The 18,674-nt window shown below is 42.0% G+C and overlaps 1 protein-coding gene across 1 annotated transcript in view; it reads left to right on the top strand.

Moving 5' to 3' along the window:
* FBN1 (fibrillin 1) overlaps nucleotides 1-18,674 on the top strand; it is a 415,078-nt gene that overhangs the window by 223,358 nt on the left and 173,046 nt on the right. Inside the window, exons 21-23 of the mRNA XM_030189555.1 lie at nucleotides 829-948; nucleotides 7,896-8,033; nucleotides 12,479-12,529. Of these exons, the coding sequence (XP_030045415.1) occupies nucleotides 829-948; nucleotides 7,896-8,033; nucleotides 12,479-12,529 (309 nt within the window). The remainder of the gene's footprint in view (nucleotides 1-828; nucleotides 949-7,895; nucleotides 8,034-12,478; nucleotides 12,530-18,674) is intronic.

Here is an 18,674-nt window from a genome sequence, read left to right as displayed (position 1 = left end):
AAACTGTGTTAGTATAAATCGTATAAACCAATATTCCACATACATAAAACTATAAATATTTACAAAAGTTAGTTGAACTCTCTATTATATGAATACAAAACATTAAAATCAGAACCCATTACACCTTAAGACCATAAATATTAACATACAACATTTTTTTTAGTTAAACCAAAATACTCATATAAAACTCCAATTAATATCAAATAGAAACAACCTGCCCAAGTGGTGTATTGAAGCATCATCACCTACTTGTTGAAAGGCTGAAAAACAATTCGGGTTTACTCTCAAGGTTAAAAAGTTAATATAAGCTCTACTCTATTTTGGCGCATGAAATGCTGCAGCTCCATTTCAGAATCATTTTTTGGAAGATGAATTCCTGATGTAGGCCTTGTAGGCCAAAACACAGTTGTGTCAAGTCTTGTTCATCAATCCATAAATAGTGATTTTTATCTGGAGCATCCATTTTTTGAGTCATCTTTCTTGTTTGTTTTGGCATAGTTGTTAATTACCACATATCTCCAAAATTAAAATGAAACATTTTTAATAAAACTGTATTAAATTACAATAGAGACAACTTACCAGTTCCCCCCCCCCCCCCCAAATGTGATAGCTTGTTCTAACAATGCACTGTGTGGAAAGCATGTGTACCGAGACTGTGCACAAAGAGGTTAAAGGTCAGAAGCTATCTTTTACCAGAAAAACCTTTAAAATGATATACTCATTTGGGACATATTGATTCTTATTTAATAGGGGAAATTTATTTTAAATTGACATAACTTCAAGTACAGAATTGATTGTTCTCATATGGCTTCATTTCTTTTACCTTAGATATTGATGAGTGTGAATCCAACCCTTGTGTTAATGGTGCATGCAAGAACATTCCCAGCGGTTTCGTATGTGAATGTCCCATTGGAAGCACTTTGGATACAACAGGAACCATTTGCATAGGTAATTGGTTGCAGATTATACTATTACAGCTATTACTTCTGTAGTGCCAGTAGATCAGGGGTGTCCAACCTCGGCCCTTGCCAGGTCAGGTTTTAAGGACACTGAATATTGGGAGCTACACATGGGAGGGTTCGGCAGTGGAGCTTATGTGGACCCAGACAATATTCAGCCCAGGCCCATGTAAGAGTTATGTGTGCCTGTGCTGAATATCAGGCTGGAACCTGGATAGGGTTTTTTTTTTCTTTAAATTGAAGCCCCTGACGTGTCGCATCCCCTCCCTCTCTCTCTCCCAGCCACAAGCCACTCCTCCTCCCCTCCAAATGACACCCAACCCCACCTAACCTCCAACCCCTTCATAGTTCAGGTAGGCCCCCTGGGCCTACCTTAATCCCTGGTGGTCGTTGGGAGCAGGAGCAGAGCCCAGCAGTAATGTCGAATTTGGCGCGTGCTGTTTCCCGCAGTAGAAAATATTTTTCTGTTTTCCACCGTAGGGGGCATTCCTCGGTGGTAATCAGCAGTGCAGCCACATTGGCGTGTGCTGCATGATTACCACACAAGTAGCGCATGAGCCCTTACCGCTAGGTCAATGGGTGGCGGTAAGGGCTCGGGTAGTAAATAGCCACAAGCTGCCTTTAATTCTAGCACACGGCCATTTACTGCCCCCATTGAAAAAAGCCTTTTTCCCAGCCATGGTAAAAAATGGCCCAGTGCGTGTCACAAACATACACCCACACTGCCACAGTCCACTTTTTACCGTGGCTTAGTAAAAGGGCCTAGTAGCAGTGGCGTAGGAAGGGGGGCGGTGGGGCGGTCTGCCCTGGGTGCACGCCGCTGGGGGGGTTTTCAGCTCTGCTGATTCCCTGCTCCCTCTGCCCCAGATCAGGTTACTTCCTGTTCCGGGGCAGAGAGAGCAGGGAACCAGCGGAGCCGACGCAGCTCCCAGCGACATCCACTCGGGGTGGTTCGCGGTCCCTCGCCTCTTTCCTATGTAAGTACGCGCTCCGGGGGGGGGTGCACTTCGGAGGGGGGAGGGTGCACCATGCTGCACCCGGGGGGGGGGGGGGTGCGCAGCGGCGACCCGCCCCGGGTGTCAGCTGCCTTCGCTACGGCACTGCCTAGTAGTGACCTAAGAAGAGGAGTAATATGGTTACAATGACACTGGAGGAAGCTTTAGGCATAAATAATATAGACGACTGCTTAGTTCTTAATTTCAATAAGCACTGATGCAGCCCTGCAGCTGTCTTCATGTAATCATCCCGACTTGCCTCAGCACTGCTTTCCCCTTCCAAACTTCTCAAGCAGGGCCTGTGAGCCGATGAGTGCGCTCTCAGGTTTCCATAATAACAGGAAGCTTGTGCAGGAGAAGGAGGGGGCAGGACCACCGCAAAGCCTGTGAACACATGTACCAGCTCACAGACCCCGAGAGTAAGTTGCAAGAGTTTGAAAGAGGAGAGGAACCAGGAGCTATAAGGTCAGGGGGTTCTGCAGGTCAAATCTGAGTCTGGGAGGATTTCCTTAATCCATTGATAATTTCTGGGGAGACAATGGAAGCCAAAATTTGAAACCCGACTCTGGGAAGATAAGTCAGGCAGGTGAAGTTTGAATAGTCCATAGTGGAAAGATCTGGGAGGAGCAGTTGGCAGTAGTATAAAAGGGAGACAATGAGAGAGATGATAAGAGGTTTGGCGGTGTTTGCAAAAAAGACACATTTTACCAATGTGTTACAGACGGAAATGTTATGTTGTGTAGCAGGGTTTTAAATGAATGCATAGAAGAAGATGCTGGAGCTGCAGATGACCTCAAAGGATGCTGTCAGTGTTGTTCACAAAAACAAAAAGAATGGGAATGTGAAAAATGAGTCTAGGAGCTAAGATTAAAAACAACAACAACATCTCAGCCATGATAAGTTTAAGGTGGTGGTGATGGACAGGACCATACCAAGCTATAGGTGTGTCCTATACAACTCATCCACTGGTGTCCCTTTACCTGAGGTACTTCATCACTGCCAATGAGAGAAGACACTGGGCTGGGAACAATTTTTTCACCACTTATCTAGCCCTTGGTATTACCCTGGCAATGAGACATCCAAGCAACAGTGCAAGTGGTTAAGATATGGGACTGGATTGTGGGCAAAAGAGGTAAATATGAGAGTCATTGGCATAAAGATGTTGCTGGAAGATGTGGGAGGAGATCAGAGCACCAAAAGGATGAAAATAGAGAGAAAAGAGCAGAAATCTTAGGACTATTATAATCATTGGTTGATAATGTCTATGCTGTACACTAGTCATTAGATTATATATTAGGTCTGCCCTAAAAACACGAATGATTTCAGAAAAAAATTAACAAATACAGGCAGGTTCACCACATCTTCTACACAGTTGAAATATTAGGGGTCAGTGTTCAGCTGTCAGTGGCCACTGTTTCTTTAAATGCTGACCATTGCCAGCTAAATTAGACCCAGATAGTGCCAAGCCCTAGATAAGCACTGGCACTGGAATATATCGAAGTATAGCCAATATTCAGAGTTGTACCGGCATAGCTAATTAGGCATATTTAGGACGACTAGTTCTGTGGTCCAACATGCCTGAGTTAACTGTGCTGGCTCTGACATTGAATATCATCCTTGCCCACATAATTCCTGGTTCCACCTGACTGCCCTGACACAAATCAGAGAGTGCCTTGGCGGTCAGAACAGATATTCAGCGACATGTCTGGTTCAGTGCCACTGAATATCTGATTCCGACCCACTCAGTGCAATTCAGCCAGGCAGGAACCTCTCCTACCCGGTTAAATCGCTCTGAATATTGACCCCTTAATGTTCAGGCTTTATATTGTTTACATATCGATAGTATGCAACAATTAGTAATAAATTGCCATTATTATTAAATAGACCACCCCAGCAGAAGAATGACAAAGACAAGTAACATATTATAATCTTAAGACTAACAGTCTCAACATAATTGTATCATTCTATTCTGCCTGTCTTCCCTTCCCATGTGAAATTACAATGCTAGTGACCCCTCCCATGGCCATTCCAAAATGATGACTTGACCGTATTCCCACAATACAATGAAAGAACGCCTGCCAGCACTGTTTGTTTCTGTTCTCTATTCCCTTTTATCCTTCCAATTCTTTTACACAACGAACAAATGATTCTTTTATACAGCGATATTGTTTATAGTACACAGAGCAAACACCCTTGTTAAATGCTTGAACTGAAAGAAACATTAACATTCATGCAACAAAGTCTTGAAAACAGTTTGGGTCCAAAATTGTTTAAATGATGAACAGACAGCTTTTCTTACTAATTTATATTATTTCACATTTGACAGCTAGGTGGAAAAAAAATCTGTAGACGACACAGTACTATCCCATTGTGAGAATCTTTAGTAGCATTTATGAGTCAGTCTTCCCAGTTCTCTTACACATCACTTAGGCATTGGATGCGCCCCCCCCCCCCCCCCCCCCAGGAAGTTTCATTTGTTAAATCAGGGAAATTTCTTCTTCGTTTCTGGAAAAACACTTTATTGTATTAGTTCAGGCTCTAGTTTTATCATCTCTAGACTATTGTAAAAGCGTATATAGTTCTCTCACAGCTAAATCACTCAAGTTCTCCAGAATACTGCAGCCAAGTTGATCTTTTGATTAAAGAAATTTGATAGAGCGACTCCCTCAATGATAACACTTCACTGGCTGCCTATACAATCTTGCATAGCTTATAAGCTAGCTTGTTTAGTTTTTAAAATATTTCACGGCTGCAGTTCAGATTATGTACCCAGTTTGCTTTCATTCCCTCTTAATCATAAATGTTCTACTTTTAGTTTACTTCCCCTCTCCCTTAGGGGTTCAATACAAAAGGGTATTGGAGATCTTTTTCTCTTATAAGGTGGTTCAGATTTGGCAGTCATTTCCAAATGATCTACAGTTGTAATCTTCTTATCATCTGTTCTGGAAAAATCTAGGGCCTCTTTTATCAAACTGTGCTAGTGGTCCCCGGTGTAGTAATGCTGACAGAGCATTGCTGTGTGGGAACCGCTAGCGCGGCTTGATAAAAGAGGCCCTTATTTAAGAAGTTTCTGCTTTAATTTTGTCACTTAGAGGCCATTTTACTAAGGCACAGTAGGCCTACCATAGCCCTACCGTGTGCTAGAAGAGCACTGCATGGGATGTGCTGAGGCATCCCTTGGTAGTTTTCTGTTTAGGGTGTGCTAATTCTGTCCTGGAAAATACTTTTTATTTTTCAGTGTGGGTGGCGTGCCCATGGGTGGAAAGTAGATGTGCCTACGCTAATCAGGTAGCTCGGACACATTACTGCACGTTACCTGATTAGTGTGGGAGTAACACTGGAGTCCTTACCACCTCCTAAATAGGTCCCGTGGTAATGGCCACATGGTAATGGGGAAATTAGCGCAAGGCCATTATCAAAATATATGGTAAGGCAGCCGTTTTATACTGCTGTGCTAAAAGTGGCTGGAGCATGTAGAAAACCCACACACTGTAGGAGCCGACTCTGTGGGTGCTTCAGCACCTCCAATATTGAGAAAATTCCTTGTATGTGTCCAGGGAAGGGTTATTTCCACTGGGCTTAGCACCCCCAATAATTTTGAAAAGTTGGCTCCTATGCAGTGACAACAGCCACTTTTTAGCATGGCTTGATAAAAGGACCCCTTAATTAGTCAATTTTGTGATCCGCTTTGAACCTTTTTTGGGAGCTGGCGAATACAAGCATTATATCAATATCAATATTAAAACTCTCAAGATGCTGGTCTGACACCTCGGACCCTGTTCCTTCTTGCAGTTCCACGTTATGGGGAAATTCTATAAAGTAGGTGCCCCATTGCTGCCTAATCTATAACGGCATCTGGGTACCCAGATTCCGTTATGGAATACCAGCATAAATGGCATCAACATGTCTAATATTTACAGGCCCGCAATTATATTAGCCATAGACCTGAGGTAACTGCAGTCACATAAAAGTTACATATGTAAGTAGGAGCCCTGCCCACTGCCCATCCATGCTCCTCCTATACTTATGCCCCTTGCATTCATGTGCTATGCTACTACGCATTTAGGCATCCTGCTTCACTTACATGGGTAAGTGTATATTTACCCACGAAAATACTGGTATTTTATACATTTACACATGCATTTGGCACAGTTGTAGAATTGCTCTTCACATCTTTATTGGTGAAAGCAATCCTTGCAGCCTACTGTGCGGTTTTAGGTTCATAGACTGAGCCATTGAATTGGTGGTTTATGGTTTATTTTAATTTACTATACCGCCTTTCCTACGTATATCACAGGTGGTGCACAGTCAAATAAAATCAATTAAAATATGTATGGAAAGAAACGCTGGTAATCATAGGACAGCCAACAATCATTCAAAGAAAGAAAAGAAGTGTTTTCCAGCCTTTTCTGGAGGCACACCTAGCAAGTCAGGTTATCAGGATTGTTGCAATGCATATGCATGAGACAGATTTGCATACATTGGGTTTGCAATTTATGCAAATTTATCTCATGCATATTCACCAAGGATATCCTGAAAACTAGATCACTTAGGTGCACTCCCCAGACAGGGTTGGGAAACACTGATTTAGCAGATGCTTGCTAACCAAATCACACCACAGCTGTGTTTTTTCCAGTCACTCAGGATGCTCAGACTTCCTACTAGTCTTATAAGACAGTACTCACTGAAGATATCCTTTTGCCAACCCTGCACCATTAAAATAGTTTCCAGAGGATGATAATATTAATAAAAACAATCATTATTTAATTGCATGATATTCCTTTCAAGTTCAAAGCATAGTGTAGCAGATATAACCATTGCAAAAAGCAAAAAAAAAAAAATCAAAAATTACAATTCCTAATCAAAAATAGAACATCAGACTAGTTAAAATACGATCCCCAAATGTTTTTGTCACACTTGAACTTTTACCCTACTACAACTTCACTCTGTATTTTGTTCATACCAGAATTGGCGATCGCCTAATGGTATTATGTATGCCACATTGAGCCTGCAAAAAGGTGGGAAAATGTGGGATACAAATGTAACAAATAAATAAAATGCATATCCTTCTTTCAGCCAGCATTGACTTTTTCAGACATAGGCTTTTTCAACCAATTAAACCCAAACCTACAGTTAGATGTAATTGCTGAACCTGAAATGGGAATAGAGAGAAAAGATATATCACTTCTTGGTTTATTATTTGGGGAAATTAAGCTTCCAAGTAGGCTTTATAGAAGAGTCTTGGTCAATTAAAACACAATCTGTAGTAACTTCAGATAGAATGCAAGGAAAAGTGGAGAGATGAACACTGCAAATGAGCTTTCATTATGTTTCCAGTTACTATTACTTCAATTTCTAATCATGTACTATAAATGGATATGGTTTGAAGTTATTGGATAATCCATGTCAGTTTATATCTATTTAAAGCATATATATTGAATACTAGCCGTTAAACCCATTAAAACGGGCGAGATTTCCAGCTACCCTCCTCGCCGCCGCTCGCCCCCCCTCCGTGCCGGGCCCCCTGCACTGACCTGACAGCGCCTCTCACCTCCGTGTGAAAGCGCTGCAGGCAGCAGCTGATCGCTCTGCTGCTGCCTGCAGTGCTTCCACACGGAGGTGAGAGGTGCTGTCAGGTCAGTGCAAAGGGCCCGATACGGAGGAGGGCGGGAGCGGCGGCGGGGGAGGGTGGAGGTTGGTGCGCGCGATGTTCATTTCCAGGCGGCAGCGTCCGACAGTGACTCCGACTCCGTTTCCCTCTCTGTTCCGCCCTCTGACATCATCACTTCTTGACTCGAGGGCGGGACAGAGAGGGAAGTCTCTACTGCGCATTTGCAGGTGAGTCGGTCACTTGCCATTTATATGTTTGATAATCATTGTGCACACAGTACCCTATTTTCAATATAGAATGAGGCTGCATTGTGATGTATTTTTCCAACAGATACCATCAAAGGCACATGTTGGCAGAACATTGTAAATGGCCGCTGTGAAATCAACATAAATGGGGCAACCCTGCGGTCTCACTGCTGTTCGACGTTAGGAGCGGCTTGGGGTAGCCCATGCATCCCTTGTCAAGCAGGTGAGCAAAATGCAATAGCATTGATTTATGAGTCTCCTGCAAGATTCCTTACTCTTCCATTCCCCTTGGTATCTTCTTACATAGTCTCAAACTTTTCAGTGGCAATTTCACCTTTTCCAATTAACAAAAAGCATAAATGAGTATAAGGAATTCTCTTTTTGACCCTGAGTCAGAAAGAGGATAATTTTATTAAGTCCTGTCTATTTAACACACACTTTCACCCATCTGTTTTACTCGTAGCTTATAAAGTCAAGTACACGTCCACTTAACTATAATAAACACTAGCAGAAGTGTGAAAAATGCACATACTTGGCGGTTCTAGCATTTACTCTCTATGGCTGATGTTAACGCTAGCCCTACTTTATGCACGTACATGTGTAAATTTCTCCCTAATTCTATAAAAGTCACAAAAAATTGAGTGTGCAAATTTGGGTGCACAATTTAATTGACTAATGAGCTAATTAATGCCAATCATTGGCTTTTTAACAAGTATATATTGGCACTAATTAGATTTAATTGACATTTATGTGTGTAAATTTAGGCAATTAGCATTTACATGTGCTCTGAAAAAGGGGATGCGGAAATGGGAGGTTCATGGGTGTAATGGGGGCATTCCTAAAATTAACGTGTTGTTATAGAATAACAGGAATATGTACCTAATGTAGGCGCGTATATGTGCACCACGTTTTAGTTGGTGCAAATGGCCGAGCCGAAAGTTAGACAAACCACAGAAGTGGAAAGGAAACCAGAATCCCACTAGGAAGCACGCAGCAGGAGTGGGAGATGGATCAAGGCACTTCAAACACAGACCAAGGAACACCCTATATGAAATTGTAACTTTTATTGATGACTCTTAATGATGGCTCGACATGGCACCGTGTTTCGACACAAACGTGCCTGCCTCAGAAATCTCTTAAAAGTATGTACAAATAACTGTCACAGATAAATCTGTCTTCACTTGTAAACATAACAGTCACAAATCAGTCTGTTTTCAAAGACTAAGTTGCTAAAAAGAAGTCTGGAAAAGGACCGTTGGTTAAGACACTAGTGATCTGTAAGACATCCGCTACCGGCAAATACCGGTCAACAGCTGCCATATATAGAATTAATCCCTAATTGGCTAAATTGCTGAAAACAATCAATAATTGACCTTAACAAGTGCTAATTAGCACTAATTACTGGTTGCACACATATCTGCTCTTTTCCCCTATTCTAAAACCTGTGTATGTAATTCATCTCACGTGAAACTCCAAATAGGGTGTGGTCAAGGGAGGGGGTCATTGACAAATCATGACTGTTCCCAGGATTTAGGTGTTGAGTTATAGAATACTTCCATTTCCACACCTAACTGACAGTAGTTAGGCATGAGCATTTATGACTATCAGTGGCATAATCGAAAGAGAAGGACACCCATCTCTGACACAAATCAGGAGATGGGCTTCCTTCTCTCAGGGTCGCCCAAATCGGCATAATCGAAAGCCGATTTTTGGGCGTCCTTAACTACTTTCCATTGCGGGGATGACCAAAGTTCATGGCAGTGTACCGAAGGCGGGACGGGGACGTGGTTAAGAGATGGGCGTCCTCGGGCAATAATGGAAGAAAGAAGGGCGTCCCTGACGAGCATTTGGCCGACTTAACTTGGTCCAATTTTTTTAATGACCAAGCCTTGAAAAGGTGCCTGAACTGACCAGATGACCACCGGAGGGAATGGGGGATGACCTCCCCTGACTCCCCCAGTGGTCACCAGCCCCCTCCCACCCTAAAAAAATTTAAAAACATTTTTTCAACCTCTGTGCCAACCTCAAATGTCATACCCAGCTCCATCACAGCAGTATGCAGGTCCCTGGAGCAGTTTTTAGTGGATTCAGTGCACTTCAGGCAGGCGGACCCAGGCCCATCCCCCCCCCTACCCGTTACACTTGTGGTGGTAAATGAGAGCCCTCCAAAACCCACGCGAAACCCGCTGTACCCACATGTAGGTGCCCCCCATCACCCCTTAGGGCTGTGGTAGTGGTGTACAGTTGTGGGGAGTGGGTTTTGTGGAGAGGGTTGGGGGGCTCAGCACCAAAGGTAAGGGAGCTATGCACCTGGGAGCAATTTTTGAAGTCCACTGCAGTGCCCCCTAGGGTGCCCGGTTGGTGTCCTGGCATGTGAGGGGGACCAGTGCACTATGAATGCTGGCTTCTCCCACGACCAAAGGGCTTGCATTTGTTTGTTTTTGAGATGGGCGTCCTCTGTTTCCATTATTGGCGAAAACCGAGGTCATCCATCTCTAAGGTTGACAATCTCTAAGGTCGACCATCTCAACATTTAGGTCGACCATCTCTTAGGTAGACCTAAATGTTGAGATTTGGGTGTCCCTGACCGTATTATCGAAATGAAAGATGGACACCCATCTTGTTTCGATAATACGGGATGCCCCGCCCCTTCGTGGGGGCGTCCTCAGAGATGGGCGCGCTTAGAGATGGGTGCCCTTAGAGATGGGTGTCCCCGTTCAAAAATGCCTCTCCACATAAATACTTGTGCCTAAAGTTAGGTGCAAAAGTGACTTAAGCTAGTATTCTATGAAGACAGTTCTATGCGGAACTGGCTTTATAGAATTCACACATGGTGCATATCATCCCAGTACCTAACTTTGGGCATCTTTTACTAAGGCGCGCTCATGTTTTTAGTGCACACTTAAATTGTGGGCGTGCTAAACGTTATAGACGCCGATAGGAATGCATTGTTATCTCTAACATTTTGCGCGCCTACAATTTTAGCGCTCGCCAAAAACGTGCGCGCGCCTTAGTAAAAGACCCCCTTAGGGTGCAATTTACGGAATCTATCCCACAACACATACTACTTATTGAGGATATGACTATGTGCTGCTGGTGCCAGTGAGGTCCAAAAGGGTTCCCAGACACACTGAAAGTGCAGTTCTTTAACCGAACCCAAAGTTTATTTTCCCAGTCTTTGCACTGTAAGTAGTATTATCACTTGAAATCTCCACTGCATCACCAAAGGAGCTGTTGGTTACAGCCAAATAAAAAAAAAAAAAACATTTCCGGGCCAATAATGTGGTATACTCCAAAAAACATTTGCCCTCATTAGATAGTGCTGGGGCACAGTTAAAATAGCCAAACAATATTTCTGGAATTATCTGCAACCTAATACCTCATAGTGCTGAAAAATGCTGGCACAAACAGTTCCAAAAGTATTGAACTACTCTACACTGCCAAAATATATGTCCTAATGTTGCCCTTGGCTACTGACATTTTGGACAAAAGTCCATACTACAAAATTTAGCTTGAGGTGATATATACAGTCTCAATAAAAATGTATATCGCATTCTCCATAACACATTATTCTTTGTAATGCCTCTAGTTCACTTCAAACAATGACTTATTGGAGTCCCTCCAATTACCATCTGCATGTCTCTGCTCCAGATGTCTGCCACGAGCTAAAAATGCTACCGCGGCTTAGTAAAAGACCCCCTAAGTGACATGTGTGCCATGTTTACAGAATAGTGCCTAACACTTATGCACGTATTTGCCAATTAGAGTGCCACACCTCCAAGGACACTAAGGTCCTCTCAAGGACTTTCACTAACCACACCCTCTCCAAAAGACATTACATGATGTGATGCCACAAGCGAGTCTTCTCTGGAGTAGCCCCCATGCTCTGGAATGCAGTCCCTGAAAGGCTCCGCTTAACACAAGACTATCTTTACTTCAGGAAGCAGGTTAAAGCTTGGCTCTTCAACCAGGCCTTTAATGGAAGAAGTAACTAAATTGTTAGTCTCACTCACACACACAAGGAGTGACACGGGCTGCACATACTGCAGCAGGACATGTTTATCCACTCCTAACCTATCTGAGATAATATTTAACCATCTATCTGACCTCATGTGTACCTTTCTTTAAATTAGTCACCTTACTTTCTAACTCCTCTTACTCTCTTACCTATCTTTATGTTCCATATTTGCTTATACCCTACATTGTCAATTAAAATGTTCTATTACATATTGTGTTGACATTGTAAGTAGTGTACTATGCCATACCTTGTATTGTTATTTGAATATTTTTACTGCTGTAATTGTCTATTGCTTATGTTTGATTTATTCTTACTGCACACCGCCTTGAGTGAATTCCTTCAAAAGGCAGTAAATAAATCCTAAAAAATAAAATAAATAAAATGTTAGCATTTGTGCAAGTTCTTAGCACTGAAATCTAGGCAACTTCATTTAAAATTAATCTAGAAATGACAAACGGGGAAAAATCATCAGATATGGAACATAATTTACTCAGTTGGCAACTGAATCAATCAATCTATCATCTAAGTAGGTGATTTTAGCCATATAAAGTATCGTCCTTCATTGATAGTTACCTTGTCTGTATCGATTCACTATTGAATAGGACTGGTTGAAGTATGCATGTTTTAAAACAATGTGTCTTCTTTTCCAGATACAGTCTGTTCAAAAGGCTATGCAAGAGTCCGTGGCACAGTGTGTGAAGGTACAGTGAGCATTGGAACCTTTAATCTGATCAGCTTTTCCAATCAACAGTTTCAGTGTTCGAGCATGCGATTTTCAGCTGCTAGATATTCGCTTGCACATTGAAACTCACATTCTTAAAATTGTTGAAAACAGTGTTTGAATGTGTTGGACGTAAGGGGGTAATTCTCTATAGATCGCTTAAGTGAGGCGCCAAAATGATATGCATTTTGCACTAATTCTATAACAGTAGTTGTGTGTGCAGCTGCTGTTATAAAATACTAATGTAAATCCACATTGCATGCCTAATTCCAGGCACAAGCATTTACACTAGCTCAACTGTCCAGCACGCCCTGACCCACCCATGCCCTCCCAGGTCCATGCCCTCCTTGGAGTTGCACGCCCTGGAATTTGAGCGCACAACTAGAATACTGACGAAGAGCTAGTTAGTACCAATTTACCCCAGTGCAGGTAAAGGTGTTTCCAGAAATATTAGGACTAAGGGGCATGCATTGAAGCTACTAAGTAATACATTTAAAACAAACCGGTGAAAATATTTCTTCAGTCAGCATGTTCTGGAATTCATTGCCAGAGAATGTGGTAAAAGCAGTTAGCTCAGCAGGGTTTTAAAAAGGTTTGGACCATTTCCTAAAAGAAAAGTCCTAAGCCATTATTAAAATCCAGACTGCCCCAATTTGACTGCCCCGATCGGACCGACTGTTCACTTGTCCTTTAGATTGTAAGCTCTTTGAGCAGGGACTGTCTCTCTTTGTTAAATTGTACAGCGCTGCGTAACCCTAGTAGCGCTCTAGAAATGTTAAGTAGTAGTAGTAGTAGTAAGTAGTAGTATTTCTAGGATAAGCATCATAAAATCTGTTTTACTGTTCTGGGATCTTGCCAGGTAACTGTGACCTGGATTGGCCACTGATGGAAACAGGATACTGAGCTTGATGGACCTTCAGTCTGTCCCAGTATAGTAACACTTATGTTCTTATGTCTAAGCATTAAAAGTTTTTTAGCAACTTTAACCATTCTTCTGGTTTCTATGCATTGATGCAAACATCTATATAGACCTGAAAAAATCCAGTCAGCACTTTAGCCTCCTGAGTCCTGAGAACATCTGACAGGGGCCTCCTAATATTTTGGGGCCTAGGCCTGTGCCTAGTTTATTTATGCTTTAATCATGCCCTGGGATCATGAAGGCAGCAAAAGGTTTCACAGGGGAAAGGGATTTGGCCCCACTGGCTCCTTGTTTTTGGTGTTGAAGGTGAGGATTGGAATTAAGGGCTTGGTCACCCCTTTTGTTGATGTTTCAATGTTGTAGGTTATAGTTAGTGCTTCTTTCAAAATGTACCATGTTCCTGTGCTCGACGTTCACCCCAGATTCTATAAATCTGTCACAAATTTCCATGTGCAAAATTGCATTCAATCCCAGGATGCGCATACAACTAAAGTGCCTGATGAGCCTATTAGTGCTCATAAACTGCCTAATAAGCCAGTTAGAGACCATAAATTGCCTACTGAGCCAATTAGTGGCCAACATTGCTTGATGAGCCATTTAATTTCTATAAATTTCCTAATTAGCCAATCGCTACCCATACATTGCCTATTAAGCCAATTAGTGTCCATTATTGCCTAATGATCCACTTAGTTTCCATAATTGCCCAATCAGCCAATTATTGTTTATAAATTGCCTAATGAGCCAATTAGTGCCCAACATTGCTTGATGGGTCAATTAGTACCCATAAACTGCCTAATGATCCAGTTAGTTTCCATAATTGCCTAATGAGCCAATTAGTTCCTATACTTGCCTAATGAGCCAATTGGTGTCTATAAATTGCCTACTGAGCCAATTAGTGCTCATAAATTTCCTATTGAGCCAATTAGCGCCCAACATTGCCTGATGAGCCATTTAGGTTCTATAAATTACCCAATTAGCCAATTAGTGTCTATAAATTGCCTATTAAGCCAATTAGTGTCCATTATTGCCTAATGGGCCAAATAGTGCTCACAAATTGCCTAATGAGCCAGTTAGTGTCCATAATTTCCTAATAAGCCAATTGGTGTCTACAAATTGCCTAATGAACCAATTGGTGTCAATCAATTACCTATTGAGCCAACCAGTGACTATAAATTGCCTAATAGTTTCCATAATTGCCAAATGAGCCAATTAGTGCCCATAAATTGCCTAATGAGCCAGTTAGTGCCGAACATTGCCTGATGAGCCATTTAATTTCTATAAATTGCCTAATTAGCCAATCAGTGCAGTTAGTGTCCATTATTGCCTAATGAGCCAATTAGTGGTGCTAATGGCAAAAATTGGGATTTGAGTGAGCATCTTGCTATGAACAAATCTTTTAGCACAGAACTCAAAAGTGGCATGGCCATGGGAGGGGCATGGGTAGGTCAGGAGCATTCACTAAAGTTGCAAGCAGTATTACAGAATACTGGGGATCCGTGCCTACGTTATGCGCCGGGATTTACTCCTGGTTTCAGTTGGTGTAATTTGTCACATGCAAAGTTGAGCTCAGATTCTGGCGCTACATGCTACTCTATTAAGGCCGCCCATCCTGGAACGTCCTTTATAGAGTACAATTCAGCGCCAATTTTTTGCGCCAAATTTGGAGTTCTATTTACTGAATCTAGTCTTCGTGCAAGTCTGCTCATGGTTTATAGAAATTAGCTGTTACATTGTGTCAGGTTAACATGAATTCTTGCAAATTGACAATGATTTTTTTTTTTACCGTGATGGATAGAGAAGTTCACTGCAGCTGGTTTAAACCTCTCCATCCACAAAGATTCAGACTGGGCTGTTCTATTAGGATGACTGACAAGATGATACATCAGTGCAATGACTTGATTTCTAAAGTATTTTTCCCCAAAGGCAGATAATGGGATGGGAGAAAATGTTTGATAAATCTGTATCTAAATCAAATTCTTCCCAGATGACAAGAGGATCCCCTCTCCAGTCTCTTGTGGTCCAAGTAATGACCAAATTATTTGGCACCTTCTTCCCCTATTTAAGTTAGGGAGCAAGAAACAACAATGAAAAAATAAAGGCATAAGAAAGAAGAAAGAAGAGAAAGGGAGGCTGATGGGGTCTTGAGCTCTTCTTTCATATAAATCCACCATAAATGTATCAACCGCCCTATTCTATAACTTGTCACCTACTATTAGTCACCAACCCCCGATTCTATAAAGTTGTGCGTCCAAATTCCTGACTAGCACAAACATTTAGATGTGCAAATTATAGAATAGTGCCCATTGTGCGCCTACCTTAATGGTTAAATTAGGTGCCAATCAGCATTAAGTACTACTAATAGCCCTTAAGTGGCATTAGTTGATGCTAATTGGCACTATTTTGTAGTTACGAGTGGACCTGCACTTAGGTGCTATTCTAGAAACTTGCCCCTGGATTCTATATAAGACATGGTGAGTTGCATGCATTACATTGGGCGGCACACCCAATTTACGCACACACCTTAATTGAGTAAAGAGTCAGCGATGGTGACTGGCTGATAATGGGCCGATAACAACCAATTATCAGCACTAATTGTCAATAATTGAAATTTATATGCACTTATTTTTAGGCACATTCTAAAAAGAGGTGCTTCTAAATTCTAATGCACGTAGCTGAAAAGGGGGCGTGGCCATGGGAGGAGCGTGAGCATGTCAAGGATGTTACTCAAATCGATGCACGTTGTTATAGAATTCGGGGGACCGTGCTTACATTTAGGCATAGATATTTACAGCAGGTTTTCAGTGGCATAAATGGCCACACCTAAATGTAGACACGTTTCCCCAGTCCTATGTGCTATTCTATACACTGCACCTAACTTTACGCTCGGTTTATAGAATAGCGCTAACGCTATTTTTGGACACATAAGTTACAGAATACTATCACTTAAGCATGCAGTTGCCAACTTTAGGCGCTAGCATTTACTCCTGTCTTTGACATGGCATAAGTGCTTGCGCCTAAAGGTAGGTACGTGTATGCTGACTTATGCCCTACTCTATAACAGCAATTTCACACGCAATTGCCATTAAAGAATTGGCACTTAGCACCTGTATTTTTGGCATCTAACTTCTGGTGCACTTACGTGCGTCAGAGTCACCAATAATTGGCATTTACGCATGTAAGCTCTTGACGCTGTTCTGTAAAGTACATGCCAGTGTCACTTAGCACGTAACAGTGAGTGGACAGACATGGTGGGCCATGGGCATGGTGCCACGTGACACACACAACTTATATTACACTATCGGTTGCGCATGCTGCATAACGGGCACAGATAGCCATGCCAGTGTTCATCAGCCATTGACCTGTTGTAAGTAGGCGTGCCCAACTTTGGCACAACAATGTGGCTTTGTGCTACTATTCTGTAACAGCTTAGGCACACTTAAGTGCCATTATGGAACTGGCACCAAGCAGGCCCCATTGTGGCACAGAAGCTGAAGCAGCAGGTTATTGAATTGCCCCCTAAGTGTTTAAAGAATTAGCTCTATTAATATAATGTATTCAACAGTAAGTTAGACTTTTAGTCCAACTTTCCAACTGATGCTCAAGGTGATTTAGCATTATTTGAATCCTGGAATTAAATGAATCCTGGAATGAAATGGACAGGGCCAAAAAATCCACATGGTAAACATTTCCGCCTAAGCGTATTCTATAACCAGCGCCTAGATTTAGATGCGGTATATAGAATGCGCTTAGTTGATATCCAAGTGCCTAAATTTACACCGTGGCATAAGTCCCTGTGTGTAGATTTACGTACTCAGGGCCATATTGTTTAACTGTGCACATAAATTTCAGTACACCCATGAAACGCCCATTTCCCTGCCTATAGCCATGCCCCTTTTGAACTGCACACATTAGAATTTAGGCACAGTTCATTACAGAATACGCTTAGCGAGTTGTGTATGTACATTCTAATTATTGCCAGTTAGTGCTCATTATTGCTTGTTAAGTGCTGTTATCAACGCTGATTAGCTTGTTAAGCTAATTAAGTTACGTGCATTGTTATAGAATACGCTTGGATTTGGGCGTGGATCTCGGTACACTATATAGAATCCAGCAGATAATGTTTAATAAATACAATCCCCCCAATATTCAAAGCTATTTAACTGGCCAGACACAGCCATTAACTGATTACATAGTATAATGGCACCTATACGTTAATATTCAGTGGGAAATAACCAGTTATCTCCGTTCAATATTGCTGGTTAGCACCTAGCTGGTTATATCATGCAACTTATCCAGTTAGGCACCCAATATTCAGTGCCTAACCAGATAAGTTTAGTGGTCAAAGGAAATCAGGGACGCAAACAAACTGGGCAACACAATAATAATGGGGGATTTCAATTACCCGCATATAGACTGGGTTAATGTAACATCTGTACACGCAAGGGACATAAGATTTCTTGATGAAATCAAGGACAGCTTCATGGAACAGCTAGTTCAGGAGCCGACAAGAGAAGGAAAAATACTAGACTTAGTCCTTAGTGGTGCTCATGATCTAGTGCAGGGGGTAACGATACGAGGGCCGCTTGATAACAGTGATCATAATATGATCGGTTTTGATATTGGCATTGAAGGAAGTGAAACTAGGAAATCAAGTACGCTAGCGTTTAACTATAGAAAAGGTGATTACGACAAAATGAGAAAAATGGTGAAAAAAAGACTGAAAGGAGCAGCTCGCAGAGTAAAAAACTTGCATCAGGCGTGGATGCTGTTTAAAAACACCATCCTGGAGGTTCAGGACAAATATATTCCACGTATTAGAAAAAAGGGAAAAAAGACTAAACGTCAGCCGGCGTGGCTAAACAGTAAGATAAAGGAAATCATTAGAGCCAAAAAGCAATCCTTCAGAAAGTGGAGAAGAGAACCAACTGAAAGTAACAGGATAGATCATAAGGAATGCCAAGCCAAATGCAAAGCGGAGATAAGGAGGGCAAAAAAGGACTTTGAGAAGAAATTAGCGTTGGAAGCAAAAATACATAGTAAAAACTTTTTTAGATACATTAAAAGCAGGAAACCGGCCAAAGAGTCGGTTGGGCCGCTGGACGAAAATGGTGTTAAAGGGGCGATCAAGGAGGACAAAGCCGTAGCGGAGAAATTAAATGAATTCTTTGCTTCGGTCTTCACCGAGGAGGATTTGGGGGGGACACCG

The sequence above is a fragment of the Microcaecilia unicolor genome, chromosome 1, assembly GCF_901765095.1.
Source record: "Microcaecilia unicolor chromosome 1, aMicUni1.1, whole genome shotgun sequence".
Lineage (NCBI taxonomy): Eukaryota > Metazoa > Chordata > Amphibia > Gymnophiona > Siphonopidae > Microcaecilia > Microcaecilia unicolor.
This window is presented reverse-complemented; position numbering and strand designations above follow the sequence as displayed.